This window comes from Battus philenor, unplaced genomic scaffold (assembly GCF_028537555.1).
Source record: "Battus philenor isolate CCGP_79_NKW_IND1 unplaced genomic scaffold, ilBatPhil1.0.hap1 SCAF_22, whole genome shotgun sequence".
In the NCBI taxonomy this organism is placed as follows: Eukaryota; Metazoa; Arthropoda; class Insecta; order Lepidoptera; family Papilionidae; genus Battus; species Battus philenor.
In genome coordinates this window covers 861,812-883,276 of record NW_027181685.1, presented here as the reverse complement: position 1 = coordinate 883,276, position 21,465 = coordinate 861,812, and the positions used below count along the sequence as shown (strand labels likewise).

General features: G+C 38.3%; 1 protein-coding gene across 1 annotated transcript; it reads right to left on the bottom strand.

Moving 5' to 3' along the window:
• Positions 1 to 205: 205 nt before the first annotated feature.
• On the bottom strand, positions 206 to 15,878 carry LOC137923771 (apoptosis-inducing factor 1, mitochondrial-like). The gene is made up of 15 exons (XM_068767039.1): positions 15,715 to 15,878; positions 14,245 to 14,447; positions 10,854 to 10,997; positions 9,984 to 10,044; positions 8,575 to 8,711; positions 8,072 to 8,199; positions 7,619 to 7,806; positions 6,409 to 6,594; positions 5,769 to 5,924; positions 4,119 to 4,201; positions 3,104 to 3,229; positions 2,299 to 2,475; positions 1,395 to 1,519; positions 669 to 792; positions 206 to 334 (listed from the first exon to the last, which is right to left on the bottom strand). Exons 1-15 carry the CDS (start codon positions 15,803 to 15,805, stop codon positions 206 to 208), a joined length of 2,058 nt encoding a protein of 685 aa, XP_068623140.1. The 5' UTR covers positions 15,806 to 15,878.
• Between the last annotated feature and the right edge of the window lie 5,587 nt (positions 15,879 to 21,465).

Below are 21,465 nucleotides of genomic sequence, written 5' to 3'. Positions count from 1 at the left end.
GCAGTGGAAATACTACGATCTCTCTCTCTCTCTATATATATATATATATATATATATATATATATACACACACATATATGTCAAATGTTATGAGGTGTATTACACCCAGGAATATCCAAGAGAATTTAATCGAGGAACTTAGTCGTTCAAGATCCTTCTCTATTTATCATTTAAAAGAGCAAAGTGCTTTGGTCATTCGAATAACTTACTTCTCTATACAGGGTCCCTTATCAACCAACTCCTCTTCCTTCTTGTAGAAGCACTGGGTATCGACGAAACCTAGAAGCTCAGCTAACAAATCAATATCCTTGTAGGAGGGTTTCGCTCGCAAAATCTGTCACAGAATGTTAAGCGTAAAAAGATTGTCACGTAACATAAAGTAACTGACTGTAATACAGTGGTTTTTCAATTTGAGTTGTTAAAACCGTCGAAAGAGGCTAGATGCAGATCGCTTCCAAGAGGTTCTTTTGGAAATCCATGGAGGTCTATGTCCAGAAATCGATGAACTATTTTTAAAATGACAAAGGATTAAATTTATGTTGTGGGCGTCAACAATTGTAAAGATGCGTTTACACATGACTTTTATTTAAAAGTCGCGGAAGTAAAAATTATAATAATAGAGTAACCTTTTGAATTCTATGTCAAATAGGTTTTCCTTGTACTCTTACCTCTGTTGCAACTGCAGCGCGGTCTTCAATGGGAGGCATGTTCCAAAACACAAACCCCACCACGGTATCGTCTCTCATATACATCAGCATCCCGCGAAGATATCTGTTCTGGTACTCATCCGACCTGGTGATAAAAACAAAATCATAACATTCGAGTCGCCGCTCGAGAATCTTACGGCCCGTACGGCTGCCATTTCAGACGAATGATTCTTTAAGCTACGTCCCTTCGGTTCTTTCTTCATTCAATCTTGCAGCGAACCTCCGAGAATAGACCTCTCCATTGCTGTCTATGACCTTGAGTCTTCTGAGGTCCCTGGAGCCGGGATATGGTAACAACCATGTAGCCGGTCTCCATATGTCATCATTGCCAACACATTGACAACCCATCCTTGTTTAATTCAGCGAGTGATCTCTGATCTTAAATTTGGAATTTACCTATCTGAATGTTTTATTCATGGTATATCAGACGAAAAGTGTTTTAATACGTAGTCTATATCGGAAAATAAACACATTTTTTACTATTTATTTCAAAAATCGTTTCACGTGTCTAAAGAAAATATTGGGAAAATATGAAAAAAATCAGAATTGGCTGAGACATTCCCGTTTTGTCGCTTGGGGTTTCATTTCTACTTATTATTCATTTTTATTCCTCCCGGATAAATATTTCATTTATTTATTTATTTGTGTGCAATAAACGAATAAATAGATAATAAATTCAAGGTATACTTTTTATAGCAGGGTCGGTCACCGCTGCCGTTGTCGGTGGACTGCACCTTCTTCGCTGTCTCGTCGCTTGTACACTGCTTGAAGATACCAATAGTGGGCATACATGCGCCGACTTCGCCCACGACCTAATTTGTTACAAGGTGATTTGTCAACACACACATAAACACACATACATGTGTGTACATGCATACTATTAAAAAGTAATGTGAAATTGTCATTTAAAATTGGTAGGACTCTAATGGATTCAGGCGTTATTTTGCGGAAGTCAATGCTAAGTAAGAAAAGGACAGCTACTTGTGCCATGCAGCAGTAGTCGTACAACAAAGTGTACCGCCCGCCAGCCCGCTGATAAATGCGCATGCGGCAAACAATGCGAATTACACAAACCACCGTTTAATAACTCAACACGTTTACCTCACCGATTAGTGCCAAACACAGAGTATATGAGTCATAGACTCTGTGTTGGGCAGTAATCGGTGTAACATTATTCCTGAGGATGCCCCGTGGAGGGGTGAAACACGTGTTGAGTGATTAAACGGTGGTAGTTGTGTAATTCGCATTCGCATTGTTTGCCGTACGTGCATTTATCAGCATGCATTTATCATTTAAAAAGTGTTGGCACAGATGCTTTTCATTGGACTGGGATTACTTTGAAGATAAAATTGATTTGGAAGAATAAACAAATTAACTTTACTTTTTGATCACATTACACGAGTTAATTTTGTGCTGGAGTTGCATATACGTGTACACAGCGCTCATCTATAGTGCACGTCTTAGACCAGACATGTAAGGAATACAATAGTGTCAACCCAGCCCCCCCCCCAACCCCATTTAAAAGCCAGATGAAAGAAGGAGAGAAGGAAAAGACCAAATCCAGTTTACGTATACAGAATCTGCAGCTTACCTCCATCTGTAGCTCGTCTTCTAGCCGAACCCAATAGTGGGGCTCCATGTTGCAGGCCGTCCAGTATCCGGTCATATTGGCTCCGGCCACAAAACCCTGCTCCTGCGCGTTGAGGTAATGATCCATGCGGATCCGGGTATCCTTCCACTGGGAGAAGAAACTCGCCGCGTCCCCTGCCTATACAAAACAGACAAGAATAAGGCAGACAGTAACAGATTTCTAGATTTAGATACAAGAATTTTTCTAATGAAGTAAATCAATTTTTTGGTCGCATTAGGTAGATCGTCTACCTGCAAGGATACAACCTTATTTACGTCGCTAGAAGATTCTGGATACAAACTTGACAACCTATTGGAAATGTCTGGTGGAAGCCTTTATCTGGTCTTTATTATGGCTCCCATTTTCAAGGAACTCTCGTTCACCAATACATGTGGATGTTGGTTTACAGAGATCTATCTGCAAACAATGTTCCGTCTTAACCTTACAGTTTACGACCACTCCCTCAACTTTACTCCATATTGCCATCCTCAGGTTGTGCGCCAGTATCTGTTTAGTTGCCGTATTCGCCACATCGATGAATCTTGCGATCGCATCTTGAGTCTCGTCCGTATATACACGCACGTGTGTGACGTGATATTGCAACCACCGTGTGATGGATGCTGATATACAGCCCGAGGGTGTCTGTTGTTCGAAGGTTACCTCGCTCTTTAGCCCCTGAGCCTCGTGGTTAGCGAGCATCTTTGAACCTATCTCAAAACTAAAACAAAAAAATCGAAAGCGAAACTATAATAAGCTGATAACTCACAACGTAAAGGTGAGTCCTGGCTTCCAACTCGGTGTTGACCAAGAAGCCACCATTGACCTCATCGACCTCCAAATATGAGGGCTCCGCCAAGTCCATCCGTGGCTCTGAACCCACCGCCACGAAAGCCTGATACAAAAGTCAAAGATATAATCATCTTTATTGTTTTATATCTACAACACATAGCCTAGTGGTAGAGGATGAGAGAATTTGCAATCTTAGGTCACGCGTTTGATTTGCGATGCAATCTCATTTAATTAACAATTTTTGCGTCAATTATATAGAATTGACTGCCCACATACAAGTTTCCAGGGGATGGAACAGCATCGTCTTTTGCGTATGATAATACCACATGCGATCTCCAGCCCATCAAGCGTGGAGGTATTGGTATATTCTCCGTAGATATCTATGTGGGAGAACTATGCCTTACTTTGGGCCTGGGGGTATTTCATTACCCGTAGTGGGATTTATACAATTAAAAACCCACATAACGCGACGATGGGGTATCATAGTTGGAGACCATGATCCAACAAGCAAAGCGTACAACGTCCGCCCACAAGGTGGACAAACGATCATTCCAAAGTCATCGGAAGACGCTGAATGCAGACCGCTTCCAACAGGTCCTTTTGGAGTCCTATGAGGAGACCTACGTCCAACAGGACTGGACAGGACAGGACTTGCTATGGTTGAAATGATGATGATGGTAATACAAATAAATATTTAATGCAATCAGGCGTTACCTTGCGGGAGTCCATCTTAAGTAAGAAAAGGACCAATATTTAGTCACTTCCGCACATGCAGTGGTAGTCGTGCAACAAAGTGCACCGCATCTTCAGGAGTTATGTTTCAGCGGAAGTGGCTAAATATTAGTCCTTTTCATACAAATAAAGTTCAGAACTGAGCAACGATCCACCAATCTATACCAGGCCCTTATAATGGACCTGACCTTTTTCCCAGAGACTGTATCTCAGCAGTGTGAATATAAAAAAATGAATATATGATTGAAGCAGAATCGTACGTAGTCAGCGATAACAGAGCTTCCATCAGACAGCGTCAGCTCCAGGCGGCCATCTTGAGACTGGTACGCGTCGTAAACTTGAGCTGAAAAAGAAAATTAAATGACCTTTCTCTTCTAGACTGAGACATACAACCTGAGACTCTTTCTCGCATGACTTTTGATATAAGAAGCTTCATTATAATTATATTAATAGTCACTTACGGTGGGCCCTTCAAGTTTCGAGGTCACCCAGAGATCAATCGACAGAGGTATGTCCAGAAATAAGCAGATCTGCCTAACTAAGGTCACCAACGCTACGGATAGGGTTTCTGGCTGAAAAGTTCTTTATTCATCACCATGAGCAGGTAGACGCGGCGTGGGTAAACCCCTACTAGGTAGACAGACGACTTAATTAAAGAAGCGGGTAAATGCAGGGAGCTTCGTGCATTATTTATATATAACTAGCTGATCCCGCAAACGTTGTTTTGCAAAAAAATTAAAGTTTTTAATTACAAATGTAAGATAAGGGTTGATCGTAGAGGGATGAAAATTTAGGTTTGTATGTATTTTTGTATGCTGTATCATAATAAAATAAAAACCAAAAAATTGTCTAAAAAAAATAAAAATAAAATTAAGGGGTGGACCACCCTTATCACTTAGGGGTATGGAAAATAGATAGTAGCCGATTCTCAGACATACTGAACACGCATGTAAAATTTGGTAAAAATCGGTCAAGCCGTTTCGGAGGAATTCAAGTTCGAACACCGTGACACGAGAATTTTATATATTAGATTACCACTGGTCATGAACAAGTTTCCAGAATATGGGCAGCAGCGCCCTCTACGTACGACCACACTGCGATCGCCAACTTGCCAGCCAATTGGCGATTATAATAGCACACAAAAGTTCTCTAACACTTTCTTTAAATATAACAAAAGAAGCTTTTAAAAATCGAGTCCCATATATACAGAATTTATTTTCTATACTCTGGTTTTCGCACTAATCGATGTAACATAACTCCTGAAGATGCCCCGTGGAGGGGTGAAAGACGTGTTGAGTAATTTGACGGTGGCGGTTGTGTGATTCGCATTGTTTGCCGCATACGCATTTATCAGCGAGCTGGCGGGCGGTGCATTTTATTGCACGACTACCACTGCATGTGCGGAAGTGGCTAAATATTGGTCCTTTTCTTACTTATTCTATATATCATACTTCCTAGTATAATCAGTAATGTTTTTATTTACATACAATACATTTTATTACACACATTAAGAAGCAATGATCAATATTTTAATAACCTTATTTTTTTCTTTTAAACACTGTTGGCGAGCGTGTGGACTGAATAAACGGGTTAAATAAATGAAAATGATGAAGGTAATTTAATTATAATTTTACAAAACTACGTGATAGTAAAATAATATGTAACAATAGACTGAGAGAACAAACGAACATGCAAAACTGCGAAGCGACACGAAATGTCTATATAAAAAATATATATAAATATATAAAGATGTTTTTAAATCACAATTTCATTCACCTATAATAAAACTTTAATAAAACATAGCAAGAATAGCGACTTACAAAGGAAAGTCTCATGTTTTATTTCAGCAATTCAGCTTGTATACAACCTTCACTAGTGTGACAACCTTTAGCATTAAAAATATCTCTCACTCTTTGGTTTGACTGTAACGCCCTCTTTCTTGATCTTCTCGGCGGCCCACTCGCCCAGGTACTCCGGCAAAATACCAGCCAGGATACCCTTGTCCTTGTAAATGTGAATAATCTCAATGGGCTCCTTTTCAGGGTCAAGGTCCTTGTCCAACTTATCTGTAATAGACATATACTTAAAGCGAAACAATTGTCGATCTAGCTATAACAGGATAAATTACTGAATAGACCGTGTTAAAATTATTCTCTATAAAGAGTAATTGATTAATGTATAGCAAGCTATATGTGATTTGAAAGTGGCGGTTGTGTAGTTGCATTGTTTGCCGCATACGCATTTATCAGCGGGCTGGCGGGCGGTGCACTTTGTTGCACGACTACCTCTGCATGTGCGGAAGTGGCTAAATATTGGTCCTTTTCTTTCTTAGGATGGACTTCCGCAACGTAATGCCTGATTTCATTAACTATTAAACTTCCACATATGCATACATTCAAGTTAGATTTTTAAGAAGGAAAAAGCTTTTTTTTTTAAATATTCTTTTTCGTTGAACTATCTCGGAAAACAATAATTTATAACTTGATGTTCAGTTTATTTTTTGCTATTATATATGTTGTATATATATGTTCGTAAAGGTTTCCAACTCACTCATCCTTCCCAGGTACCAGGCCAGCTCGCAGCCGAGAGGTCCAGAGCCGATAACCACAACGCGTTTCGCTGCCTTAACACTGCGATATGCGATCTCCAAGTCTCTGATGGTGCGCAACGAACATACACGCTCACGGACCGCCTTCGGAGCTGACTTGAACATCGATAGCGTCTTTGGCTTCGACCCTGAGTAAAAATTAACCTGCTAGAATAGGCTAGATTATTCTAGAATATGCTAGAGTATACTGGAATATGCTAGAATATTCTAGAATATGCTAGAATATGCTAGATTATTCTAGAATATGCTATAATATGCAAGAATATGCTATAACATGCTAGAATATGCTAGAATATTCTAGGATATGCTATAATATGCTAGAATATGCAAGGATATGCTAGAATATGCTAGGATATGCTAGAATATTCTATAATATGCTGGACATGTGCTCGTAAGATCCAAGGATCTAGCATCTTATGACGACCATAACTATGTCGTCTCGCCATCGTGTAGGTGGACATTCTACACTGTGCTTATCATTTGTAGGCCTCTGTGGAGGTTCTGCATCATATGTGGCATTTCCGCTGCCACTTCAACTTGACAATCCGCTGAACTGTGTCTAATATTTATCAACTTACATGGTACGGGATCACGGATTTTCGGCACACTGGTAGTATTTCACAGCTATAACATCAGCATAGTTAAACCACTGTGTAAAATTTCCAAAACCTTGTGAAATTTTTGTCGATCTGGTATATCAGAGAATATTTGTCATCATCATCATCACTAATGCCAAGGAATGTCCTTACTGGACATAGATGACCTCCGAAAATTTCCAATAGGACCGGTTGATTCAACAAAATCATCTGTCCTTATGAGTGAAAGTCTTATGGTGTGCTAGGTGGTGTATAGTTTCCACTCCATGATCTTAAATCCTCAATGGCCATTTGTCCTGCGCGCTATGTGGTCTGCCTGCTGACACTTAAATTTTTCAATCCGCTGGGCATGTCGGTATACGTCACTCTTCATTTCTGATCCGATCTCTTTGAGAAAGACTTGAACCAACTCTGTTTGACCTGTTTTTATTTTGCAGGACCTCGATAACCAAGAGATACATAGCTTTTTTGGTCAAGAACACATGCAACTGTTTGACAAATGTTCCTTTTACCATATAGACCTATTCATACTTCACCACCTAGAGAAATTACCCACCTGGAGCCAGAAGGCAACGCTCATAGTACATTGGCTGCTCTCCGCACAGGGTCTTGATGTATACCACGTGGCTATCAGCGTCCACACGGAGCACGCACCAACCGGTTGCGATTGACACCGCCGGACCTGTCTTCTTCCGGTAGAACTTCACCGGATCCATGAAGTTACGACACTCCGCCATATACATGCTGAAAATGGACAAAAATATTCCCTGGATTTATATCCAGGTTTCAAGAGGAGCAGCAGCGTCTTCTGAAAAGCAAACTCGCTTGCCAAGTCTGGCGATCATGGTATATCCCCCTATACGATACCATGTTAAACTTCTTGCGACAATCTTAGATTCTAGTCAAGATCCTAGATCACTAACAAAGCTTTCACCAATGTGATATCATCATCTTCAAGGAGTCAGGTTCCTTAAAATACATGTCAATAGCAGAATATATTTATACATACGTCTTTTTCTTCCAGTCCTGAATATAATAAAGGTTTTGCAAGTCAGGTGGGTCCGGATTCCACCACATGTACTTCGACATGGGCGGTCGTTGATAAGGCAAACAGTCTTCTTTTGATATGAGAAATACCTGAGAAATAAAATATAAATTAATTTTAGATATTGTCCAATAAGACCAGCGGATTGACAAGTTGGAGTGGCTGTGTGAAAGCCTCATAGCACATAGAACAAATGGCCGATGAAGCCTTAAGGTTCTAAAGTAAAGACGAGCTGATAAAGGTAATTGGAAAACGTTGGATACAGGCTGCTTCCAGCTGGTACTACTCAAAAACTATGGAGGATGCCTATACCCAGCAGTGTGGCATGAACTATGGTTGACAAGTGTCCAATGGTAATCCCAAATCTTGAGAAAACCTGCTAGAATTTTCTGGAAAATTCTTGAAATTTCTAAAATCACAATGTTATTAGATCATAAATCTATCGTACTGGAAACTTGTTTACCAACCTTAGCATTCTTATCGTGCTCTATGATGGAGTTGTACGCCGCCCAAGCTGCTGCTCCAGCGCCCACGATCAGATACTGAACACATGGTGGCAAGTCCTTCTCGTGATATGGTCGTTTAATAACTCTTCGTGGTCGCCCTTGGAATAATCATTAGAATAAGCTTATGTCTTATTGACAGGCACATTTATTTATATTTTTTTTATATGGCCCCCGCTATTGTGAGCTCTCGTACCCCCTATCTAGTGTGGCACAGGGACTTTTTGTTTTAATTTATTTAGTTTTTCACAATTTTTTTTATTTTCTTACTCTTCATTTATACGTCTTAAGATCTTTCATTCGGTTTTCTTCCATATACCTTTCATTCCTCTCTCGTTACACATTAACATTTTGTAATTTTATTTCTGTTTATTTACATTGTTTTTCCGCTTCACATTAATATCACATTATATCACATATCACATTAACATTTCTTATTTTCTATTTACATTTGTATTAATTTTCTTTAACTTTTATTTTTGTTAATTACTTGTATAATTATCATAATTCATCGTATATTCATATTGCTGAAAATCACTATAGTCTACACCCTTACACTGTGGAGTTTCCTCGGAGCCGTACCAAGCGTTTTGACTCAAGGTTTCTGATCCTCACAGTCCGAGTGTGGAACAATCTAAAAACTTTCTGATTTTCCGAGAATTTTTACGCAAGTTTTTTCAAGGTCAAAGTGAACAGGTATTTACTGTATCTTCGTAATTAACTATTATACTGCCCCAGAATTTGAAATACAAAATGTCGTTTATATAGCCTCAAGTTAGTCAAGCATTGTATTTTATTAATTCTTGTAGCCATAACACCATTATAATTGTATACAGTATGTAAAATAGTTAACTATTGAGACACTTCAATTGAGATTTTAACACATTCAGTGCCCATCACTCGGTTCCGAGTGGGGCGGGGCCGTAGTAGCAGTGCCTCCCACTCGGATCCGAGCGAGTTTCCCGTTCATTTTGTATTAGTCAGTAAAACGCCGGCGCTTGTGGCGAGTGGTGGTTTTTTGCGCGGCCACTCTTGTAACATCGTCAACTTACGAAAACGTGTATTGGATTCATTCTTACAGTATGGTATTGCTTTGTACACAGGATTGCACAGACGTCAAATTACTTCAAAATGGACAGTAAGGCTGGGTCCTCTAAAAGTAAAATCAAACCGATTTTTTCAACGTCTCGTGCTAAAAAGCGTCGACAAAGTGATGATTATGACTCGGAATGTTCTGAGGAATATTATAGTGATGAAGAGGTGTATTCGCATGGAGCTCATGAAGAAAAGTTATCTTCAAGTTCAGAAGGATCGAGTGCTGACAGTGATATAAGTATTTTTGATTAAAACTGTTATAAAATGAAACCACTTACAAATAGGTACATTTTCTCCCTGCTTATCACGTTCCTCTTTCCATAGATACAATTTGTAAATCTGCAAAAAGGTGTAATTTTAGCAACGACAATCGTCTGCGTGGCTGTATTTGTTTGATACTAGATGCCATTAGCTTTTCTGGCTTTTACAACTTGTTTGGACTCTGGGCACGCGGATCCAAAACACAAGGGATAATAAATTAAAAAGAATATACATAGTGATTGTTTAACACTTGTAAAGCTTAATAGTATACCATCATCAAAAATCAATAGTTTCATAAATAATAAACAATACATACACCTATCCCCCGATTTACACGGTAGATACGTCCCTGAAAAAACATGTAAATCGAAAATTAAAAATTTCAAAACCGTGTAAATCGAAAAGCTTGCAGAAAATGCATAATTTTGCTATTTAACAGTTGTGATTTTTTTCAATTTTTTTAGATGTACACAGAAATAAAAATTGATGAGTTAAAATATTTAATATATTACGGAAACACTTTTTTTATTTAATTACAATACATGAAACAGAAGAACAAAAATAAAACCAAAGGTGTTTTATTACCCTTTATCACTGTCAAAAATTACTCTCATTCTTTTTTTCGAATTCGCAGGTTCAAATTCACTTTCATCACTCGAAGTTATTTGTGCCGATTCAACGTTTGAAGCAGAAATATTTACATTATGAGAGATGTTAATTAAATCGGTTATTAAAACAAAAAAAAAACTTATTTGGATAACCATGTAAAAAGCGAAAACGTGTAAAACAAGTACCGTGTAAATCGGGGGATAGGTGTATATGATATATTTTGGCAATTTAACAAAATATCAAAAAATTTAACTAAAGATTTTTTTTAATTTCCTCACCAAACCCGTGATGCCGAGAAATGATGCCAAACTCCAGACGTAGATCCAGGGGAAGGGTGGAGGTGGTGGTGGCGGGCAAGGCGGAGGATCAGGAACTGGTCTCACGGAGCAGGGACCCTTCGTACGGGCGCACTCCAACATGGGCTGCAAGGATTTGGGTACAATATATATTTTCAAATACTTCTGAATTCAATATACACTTTCAGAGTAGAGGTTTTGTTCTATCCTAATTGAAGTAAAACTATTTAGTGTAAAGTGATCCGAAGGAATATTCCAGGCTTATATGTAAACCCACAGGAGACACAAAAGGTTCCGACACTCCATTGTGTCGATGTTCCTCAAAGCGCGTGGTCTATTGCATCAGTTTTCTTCAAAGTGGGCATGTCGAATAAGAAGCTTCAACTATTATTCAAATTGCACCATCAGCTAAAAGAGATTACAAACTCGGCATCTATTTTTGATGATGACGGTAACAGATTTTCATATAATTTTGCTCATATCATCAAAATTATCATGTCTTATTTTATCGAACGTTCTCGAAACTTGCTCAGCGCTTATTATAATTATTCTATTTCTTCATTTAATATTCTTTATTGTACACGCCATAATACATTTAAACAGTTTCATAATACGAAAGTAAACAAAAGAGTACAACGGGCGGTCTTATCACCCTTGACAATTTCTTACAAATAACCATAGTATGGAAAAGGTAGAAGTATAAATAATGTGTATTTAACGTGTACAAAACATACATACATATGTGTATAACATATATACTTATAATAAAGAAGATATTAAATAAAAAACAAACTGATTTGGATCAGACTTATCTCAGAAAGAATAAAGAAATAAAAGAAAAGGAATGAATTAACAGATAAAGAATCATAGATCTGATAGATAGTAAATAGCGATGTGACAACCATCATCATCATCATCATCACCAACTTATGATCCATCGTCTGACAGACGCTGATGGCAACCTGCTCCAACAATCCCCAACAATATCTGGTCCTGCGACTACCCACACGCATCCGGCTACCTTGACTAAGTCGTCGTTTCATCTAATGTACAGCATACCCACGCGATATCCACCGGCCACAAAGGCACGAGCAATATTCCCCATCCATTGTCACTTTAAATGAGCAATCCTTCGAGCTACGTCTTAATGTGTAACTTTAAAATTAAAGTAAGGTAAATTTACCTTACATATTTGTACTTATTATAATTATTTCTTGTTACTTTCATCACGTTGGGGTCACCAATGTGGTGGTGAAATGAGATAAACGGATGCTATTGAGAAAATCCTAATTTATTGTTCACACAACCACTATACAAAGGTAGGCGTGTCGGAACGAGAGTTTATTGCGGCGCGCTTGCGTGTGCGCTGATGTGCGGCCGGACCCAGAGTGAGCGAGACGCGCGCGCCGAGCGACCGGGGATCCGGGCCGCTGGCTTACGTCAATGCGCTAGGGCGCGCACGTTGCCGCCGCGGACAGGACAGTCCGACGTAGTGGGACTGTCCACCATAAACAGTTACGTTAACTGCTTAATTTTTGTAACAAATGAAGAAAAACTGGTTCACTCTCTTATGTCATAAACCTTCAACATCCCAGGAACAATAATTTTTCTTTTTAGATCAACGATCGTATAAGACTATTGCAGGGACATATACATTTTATGGAGTCAGCATATGTACACGCATGAACGGTAGACGGACTGTCGTCACCCGCCCGGCCGCATCTCAATTAACTAATATTTGCCTATTAAAGGTAGTTTACACTACCTGAAACTAATTCTATCTCCCATAGCGGTATACACCCAGTAAACAAACCAAACTTTTATAGCATACACTACCTTGTAACAGTAATTGTAGCGATAGATCAATTTATACCAGCATTTTGGTTAGACATTATTATTAAATGAATGGATACATTTGTAATAACTTTCGTATGTCTTTTTAAATATGTTCAAAGATTGCGTATAATATTTCCTATTCTTCTCAAACACCTTAACTTACATAGCAACAGTTTGATGCGTATAATAGTAACATTTATTATTAACCCTTAATAACCTAGTTTCAATTTCGCCACCGATCTTTTAAACCGAATGTTCACATTACTATTAGTTTTTTTATATAGGTTGGCTGTACGTATTTTACTGTTGTATAATATTCTTTCCAACAATATTAAAAAAAAACTATTTTTCCCTTCATCTAGACCCTCAAGCAAACACAGTAATATTAAAAAAAAAAAATATTCATAAATCAGGCTACTAAGGGTTAAAGATGATTACATTACTACTCTACCGTTGTGTTAACATGGATCCTAATACAATTATAGAATCGTGTGGTAAATAAATCAAATAATGGTATACGGTGCAGAATAATTTATTGTTAAACGATATAAACGAAATCAGAACCCCCGCCGTATGATCACATTATGCAGTTTGATTGTCAGCAGTTCGTCTAGATAAAGGCTCATCCAGTTTCTTCGTGTCCTGATCCAAACATTCATGTTTCTCCGCTTGCGCTAGAAGCGACAGTCTGTCGAGTGGGTTCCACGGCTCGTGGAAAGCGTACTTGTATTTATTTCTCCCGTGGTAACCCAGTCGCGGTATAACTTCCTGCCCCACCTCGTTGTCCAATTTCAGCGACTTATCCAAAGATTTCCGCTTCCAATTGTCTGGATGTACGATATGGGACTTGTGGAATAGGTTCTGGACAGTAGCGGAGGGCATGTTGAAGCCAAAATAGTCTGTCTTTACCTTCTCTTTATTGTGCACATCTTCGCAAGGAGCTTCCTGCCAAAGAAATCAGATTTGAAATGACAACGATACCTGCTTTAGTGCGTTGGACGAAACATGACTACATAATGCTGTACCATTTGTTAAGCTGTTCAAAGTTGTATTCTCAAGTTTGTTTTATTACTCCTCGCCCTATTGGCAATTGTTACCGATCATGGATGTTTCCCCTTCGCTCTTGTCCTTTTTCCTCCATCCAAAGATGTCTTTCAGCTTTCCGAAAAATCCGGATTTCTCCTCTTTCTCCATCTCGTCTTGTAGCTTCCTTTGCTGAATCTCTTGCTGGGGGTGTGTCGGGTGCGGGTGGGTATACCCGGGCTGATAGAAGCCCGGATTTTGATTCTGATTGTCGGACTGCACGAACACGAATCCGGTTCGCTGATGAAGAAAGCACATGCTGGATTTCATTAGATATTTAATTCGACGCAAGGGTTCTGATTTCGTCTAACGCACTAGTTTAAGGCATAATGACATTATATGCTAATGTTTCTACTTTAACTAAAAATGCTTTTAATAATCTATAGATATCATTAAGGTCAAAAAATCAACGAAACCTCACGACTTATATACCCAAAAGTACATTATTCTTTACCTTGGCATTGCTCGGAGGTAGCGGTGGTACTACAACTTCAGGGGACTTGATCCTGTAAGGATCGTAATTAGGAGGTTGCGGTTCTTCCGGGTAATTGCATGGCCACATTGACGTCTTGGGCCAAGGCTCCACGGTCCTGCCTTCGGTTTGGGAAACATCCTTGCAACAGCTGTCCTTATCTTTCGAATACTTCCTGACACAGCCTGGAACAGTGCATACGGTATCAACTACAAAACTCAAAGACGGATAACAGTTATTAAGAAGTAGTATAGGAAACAATGGGTAGCATAAGAGGTGCACCAAGACGGACAGATGACAGAATCATTAAGGTCGTCGGTAGACACTGGATGCAGACCTTCCTCATGGAAGACCCGTGTCCAGTAGTGGACATCTTATGACTGAAATGATATTTGATAATCGACTCAGTCGTGTGTTTATAATGAACAAATGTTAATTAAGAAAGGGACTAATATATAGCTACTTCACACAACTACCACCAGCTCACTCGGTGTTTTGCAACGGTCGGTCTAATATCTCCTGATGATGCCCCGTGGAGGGGTGAAACATGTATAGAGTAAATTAACGGTGGTAGTTATGTTTCACATTGTTTACCGCACGCGCATTTATCAGCGGGCTGGCGGGCGGTGCACTTTATTGCACGACTACTGCTGCATAGCGGAAGTAACTATAATAGTCCCTTTCTTACTTAGGATGGACAAGGTATCGCCTGAGTCTATTAGAACAAATACTAGTCAACAAGAACATATAATCATTGTTAATATAATGTTTTTGTTGTTAATTCGCTTTAGGTAAACAAATAATCCCCCATTATGAATCGAGACATTGTAATTAGTTTGATTCTTCTTCATTTTAGTCGATGCATCCCACTGTCAATCCCACTGAAAAGCCTCCTATAAAGATTGCCAGGATGATCTCCTGTGCTGCTGGCTTCTAGCGACTCCCGTGATCATAACTATGTCGCCTCGTTCCACCTAATGGGGCAACTCGTGGTCGCAACACGAGAAACTTTCGGCCTTTATTTAAAAAAAAGTGGCGGATACTTGATAAATGCAAGAAATAAAAATAAACTTATAAAATCTAAATTTCGTCTAATTAACCAAATCCTTCGTCAGTCTGAGTGTACGCATATATAATAAAGTTACAAAAGATATCATAAATCTTGCTTTTTCTAGTATTTAATCTTAAATTTAAAGTATAATATTAAATAAATCCCGGGATACATGATGACATGATTGTTATTATAATTTACATATGAAAAATTTTTAAAATTCTTTTTGAAAGATGAACTGTTGAGTTTCTAACCGGCTCTTACTAGATCAACATTCCGGTGGTATCTTACTTAGTGTTAAAATAATAGATGATTTAAAAGCGTATATAAATGCCTACTTGGATAAAGATATTTAAAATATATTAATTTTGTTACAAATCAAATGACAAATTATACATTACCAATTCCACTGGCGACGGGCCCATTATATGTGCTCAGAGCAAAAATATTATTAATGTTTTTGAATTGATTATAATATCTCAAGGTTCCCATTGTTTTACTATATTTATAAAAGCAGCACTGATAATTTAATTTTGTTTGTATTAAAACATAAATAAAATTTACATTATTTTTGAGAAGCGAGAATTTTGTTTTGGATTGTAAATGTACGTAAATGACGTTTATGTTAGAAAATGGAACATCGTGTGATATTTTTTTTATATATCGCTAATATCTGTATGAAGGTTAATTAACTATTATATCCGAAATAAGCGTAATGGCTGTTAAAAACGAAATGCTTTTATTGACAAAATTACACGACTTTTACACCGGCAGGAATTATATTGTAATTTCCGCTTAACCCTTAAATGCATAATGAAGAAATACTGCAACCCCAGTACCAGTACCCCACTTAAAAGTAAATACATATTGTTGTATAACTGCAACATGAGGTTTATTTAATAAATAAGCATTAAAAATATTATACATGTTTTTTTTATTTTTCTCTGCATTGTAGTGTACTTATCTGCAAGATGTATATATTTTTAAAGTATAAATAAAAGTCATGCATTTAAAGGTTAGATAATAATATACAAAGGAGATCGCAGATGACCGATGACGAATGAACGGGCCAGTCGGGGCTGACGGCGCGAAGCAGAAAGATGGTGTAAATAAGGCAAAGGAGTTTTCCGGACCCTATTGTGCATCTCGCTTTATTGTACGTTTTACTACAACAGAGGCTCTTTCTGGTGGCTGTATTGTTTATTTACCTCACCACCCAGCCCGCTGTCGAACATTCTAGAATTTACCTGCCAGCAGTATTTAACAAGCGGTCTCGTGGAAGACGGGGAGTTAGGTCGTCTGACACCTCGTCAGCGATAACAAGCGATAGTTGACAAGTCACCATGTGTGGTTGAAACAGTGTTGAAGTGTGAATTATATGTATAGTATAGTGTTTCCGTTGTTACGGAATGTTGCGGAAATAATTAGTATATATACGAGTATTTTGAGTGCAAATGGCATTTTGAAATAAACCCTTTTCTGACACGTGATATCATAAAGCAGGGCTTCTTAAACTATAGGTCGCGAACCCAAATGGGGTCGCGTGGCAAAATTCTGGGGTCGAGAGATTTTTATGTCAAATATTTTTATATACTATTTTATAACATCACTAGAGTTGGCGGAATACAGTGGACTTGCAGTGTCTAGACACGCGCATTTCTTGTAGGTTTTAAACTAATATAAATAAAATTTTATAATTTCTTGTGCACTTTTTAATTTTAGATTTTTGTACGTTTCAAAATTCTAAAACTATATATTTTCATATGTATATATATATATTGTTACCTAATAAATACACCATCAAAAAATATTAATTTATTTTTCTTTTATATTTGTATGGGGTCGTCAAGAAACTCGCAATCATAAATGGGGTCGTGAATGACAAAAGTTTAAGAAGCCCTGTCATAAAGGATTCTTACATTCGCGCGTTTCGAACGGTACGCTATTTATGTGACCTTTGTTAACCGAGTGTTCTATTACGGTGGATTAGAAGTAGAGAAGAAATTAAAAGTAGAGTGAGAGTGAGGAACTATCCTGACACAGCACGTGCCATTTGTGGAGCTAAAGTGGGCTGTGTGGATTGTGAAAACATTATTCGTATAGTTTTCTGAATAACATATATAAAAGTCAGATTTTATGATATGACGTAAGTATATTTATAAATAATTAGACTGTGAGGGTGTTTGGAAAGAGGTTGTTACCGTCCTAAGTGTCCGCCAATAGACGACGCGGTTTCTAATATGTTTGTAAAGTAAAATAAATGAAAACTAAGTTTTATATTATCACAAATTTGTAACATAATTTTACTCACCTTTACTACCTGTTACCTGCCAAAGCCATCGCGACCCAGGTTGTATAGCTTGAGTTTGCTTATGTAAGAAAAGGACCAATATTTAACCACTTCCGCACATGCAGTGCCAAACACAGAGTAGTCACTCTGTGTAATCGGTGTAACATGGCTCCTGAAGATGCCCCGTGGAGGGGTGAAACACGTGTTGAGTGATTTGGTGGTGGCGGTTGTGTGATTCGCATTGTTTGCCGCATGCGCATTTTTCAGCGGGCCGGCGGGCGGTGCATTTCATTGCACGACTACCACTGCATGTGCGGAAGTGGCTAAATATTGGTCCTTTTCTTACTTAGGATAGACTTCCGCGAAGTAACGCCTGATTCCATTAAATACTTGAGTTTGCTTATACCTATATATTATCAGCTTTTATAATATAACGAAGGTCTGGGCGTCGCCGGCTCCTAGGCCATATATATATTTATTTACTTCTAGAAGAAAATGACACAGCAAATATTTTATTTTATATATGAATGGTATTTTGAGAGTAGGTATATTATTCCACACTCTATTAGCGAGCAAAGTATAGTTAACGCTTGATCAAGTTGAAAATAAAAATGAAATATTTATCAAGATGGTGTGTTGCTACAATGTACACAACCTAACGCAACAGCAGTTGGCGCGTCACTGACGGCGTCGGAGTTCAAATCTGCTTTCGAATTTTGAATTAATGCGGTAACATGATTTGACGAGCGTGAACACTACCGTTTTATTCGAATTGAAATAAAATTCTTTAGTGTGAAGTCGCCGAATGCGGGCAGCCCAAAGCCTGTTCTTTACGATCTTTGTGGGAAGCCTATTCCTAACCATGGGCGTCAATCGGCTGATATGATGATGATGGGTGGGTGCCCATCATAATGAACGATGTAACCGAAATAAAAGATTTGAATTTGGTAGTTGAGCGTGTATTGCGTTGGGTGGTTCAGTTCGAAAAGAGAATAATTCTACATTATATCATAATTTAACAGCAGCGAATGCGCACCACTTGCAATTGCGTGGCCGAAATTAGAACTATTACAATTTAATTAACCATTATTAGTTTATTATTAAACTAGTTCTCTAGATAGAGTTATTGAGCTCTCTTTGATACGACACTGTTACAATATTCAAACTTAGACCTTCAGTCATCATTATCATCATTTTAGCCGAAGAACTTTCTCTACTGGACAAAGGCCTCTCATATATAATTTCTATAGGATCGATAGGAAATGGCTTGTATCCAGTCTTTCAACTTTATCGAGGTCACCTGCCTGTAGGTAGACGTACTATGCTACGCTTGGCGGTGCATGCTGTCGACTCCGGAGATTTGGTAGCTCTGGGTAAAGAAATAGGAATTACAGTTCAGAACGTTATGCTATTTATATAAAATTATATAACTATTTGCAATTAGAACAGTATTTACCAATCTTTTTGAGCCATGTCACATCCCACCATGTAACATATAATTTTTATATTAAACCGAAAAGATTGAACTTCTGTCGAGTCTGATCTGAACTGATCCCTATAAATTTGCCTCTCTGTGAGGCGTCGCCCTCACATTAGGGAACACAACTTTATAATATATCACAAAGATATCTGACAGTCCGTTGTGGGGGTGTCTTTTAAAACATCTTGTTTGTTGCATTGGCTATTCTCTAAACGCATCGACTATTCCGTTTGCTTTCTTCTAGGTTTTAATAAATGTTTGAAATTAATTGCTCTGTGCAGTATTAAATGTAGAAAGTGACCACAATAAAAACAGTCCGAGTTTGTTGTGGGCGCTTTAAATGAATCATACAACTATAGGGGAAGGCAGGTTCATTTTAACCTCTATAAAATTTAACTTTTCATTCTTCTCTTGTCGTATACAATTGGTAGGAGATCGTAAATTTATAATATGTATAGATATTTTCTGCTTCTCCTGTTACCCCTGACTTTCAGTCCAGACAAAAGTATACAACTAAACCTGGCAGATTAGGTTGAAAAGGGAACTGATCATTTTGTATTAGCTTATATCTGTCGTATTTGAATCTACATGTAATGGTTGTTTACTAAACCGCGAATCTCATTTCTAAACTAAAGATAGTGGTTTAGAGAGACGATCGACTTCGCCATGTATGTCGGTATTTAGCGAACATTTATTTACAGCCTTATCATTGACAGTTTTGATGATGAATGACTCATTGGAGACCGTGCAGGAGATCACTTACCTTCCATGTTTTGCGCCATCAAATGTTTCATTGAGTCTGAAAATAGGTCGTTGAGCAAAAGTTCGTCGAACGTATAAGAAACACTTAGTTCAATATTACTAGTCGATTGTTACTAATCGATTTGGTTCTTGACTCTTCAGGTTTGTTACTACGCTTCTTTTTTTGCTTCTCTTTTACAGCTTCGTCTGATATGAGTTCGCGGAGCGGAAGGATTCGTGAACTCACTGTTCGCCACGACAGGATCGGGCAGCCCCCGCCTTTTTTTTTTGGCCCCCGCTATTGGTGGCCTCTCGTACCCCTAATTTGTTAGGATCAGGGTCTTTGTTTACAAATAAGTTATTTAATTTTTATCTTTATTCTTCACTCACTTTCATTCTTCTTACCTTTTTTAATTCACAATATCTATCATTTTATTCTTTCATTCCTTCTTGCTTTCATCGCCTTCTTTCCATCATCTTATTACTCTTGAGTGGCTAGGTACGTTTCTTTTATTCTTTATTTTATTACCTATCCTATTTTTTTAAATCACAGTTTTCTTATTTTTGGGTTTGACTTTTTTAATACAAATACTACTTTGTTGACACGGTGACATTGTCTTGTTGCTGTGTGGTCTTGGAAGCAAACTGCAAAATAAACTACAGTACCTGACGATAAATAGTGCACATCGACTTTTGGAAAGAGACAATCGGCTAATATCGGTTTCGTAGAGCGTGATCTCTTTCGCACGAAATACAAACAGTCCGGTATCTATTAAGAGCTGTTAAAACAAGTGTCATTTGATCACAGTTTTCTTATTTTTTGGTTTGACTTTTTTAATACAATACTACGTTGTTCTTATTCGTATTTTTAGTTTATTTTTCCTATTATTAATTGAAAGGCCCCCGCCATTTGCATATCGGACGATGGAATGTTGTGTATTTTTCACAACGCACGCATTTTTTCGTGCCGTGAGCGGACCTCAGTGGAGTTGTTAATACTGTGGGTGTATTTGCGCTTGCAGATTTGCTAGTATCTGAAGCGTGTGGTGTTATGACTGGGCTGTGACAACCCTGCGATAGGATCCGTAATGATATATTTAGAACGCCTTACTTGGTTTTTGAAGGCGCCCGGGGAGTAGCGCGTAGAATTCGCTATGAGGCGGTTGAGATCACAGGTGACCTATTCAAAATAAGCTTTTTAGCATGCCTGTAAGAACTCTTACTTGCTTCTATTATTTCTAAACATGTTAATACCGTTAGCCCTAAGACTTTTACAGCTTCATCGGTACTGAGTTCATAAAGCGAAAGGGTCCGTGAACTAGATTTACTTGATTCTGTTATTTTGCCGCTATATATACATTTTGAGTAGTACAACTCGTGGGTGAGTGAACCTACATAGGTCTGTATGTACTGTGCGAGCGAGACAGCGCCTTCTGGCGGTCGGCTATAGACACTCTCACAGCGAACATCGCCTTCTGGCACCGTACATTCGTTTTACATTAGTGTCAATAATTGCATGATGATGGTCATTAATGTTTATTACCAATGCGATAGCTGTATACGCTGCCTGTGAGGATATTTTGTCAAATAACCAAATACGTGTCGTTCGTACAATCTACTATTGCGCCGGCTACTAAGAGA

What these genes read in the sequence shown, in the direction of transcription:
- LOC137923771 (XM_068767039.1), bottom strand. Translation starts at nt 15,805, where the DNA reads ATGGGAACCTTGAGATATTATAATCAATTCAAAAACATTAATAATATT. An exon ending in TTCTCGGCATCACGGGTTTG is followed by an intron (nt 10,045 to 10,853) that starts GTGAGGAAATTA and finishes ACCTTTTTGCAG; the next exon opens with ATTTACAAATTGTATCTATG. An exon ending in GACCGACCCTGCTATAAAAA is followed by an intron (nt 793 to 1,394) that starts GTATACCTTGAA and finishes TTTTATCACCAG; the next exon opens with GTCGGATGAGTACCAGAACA.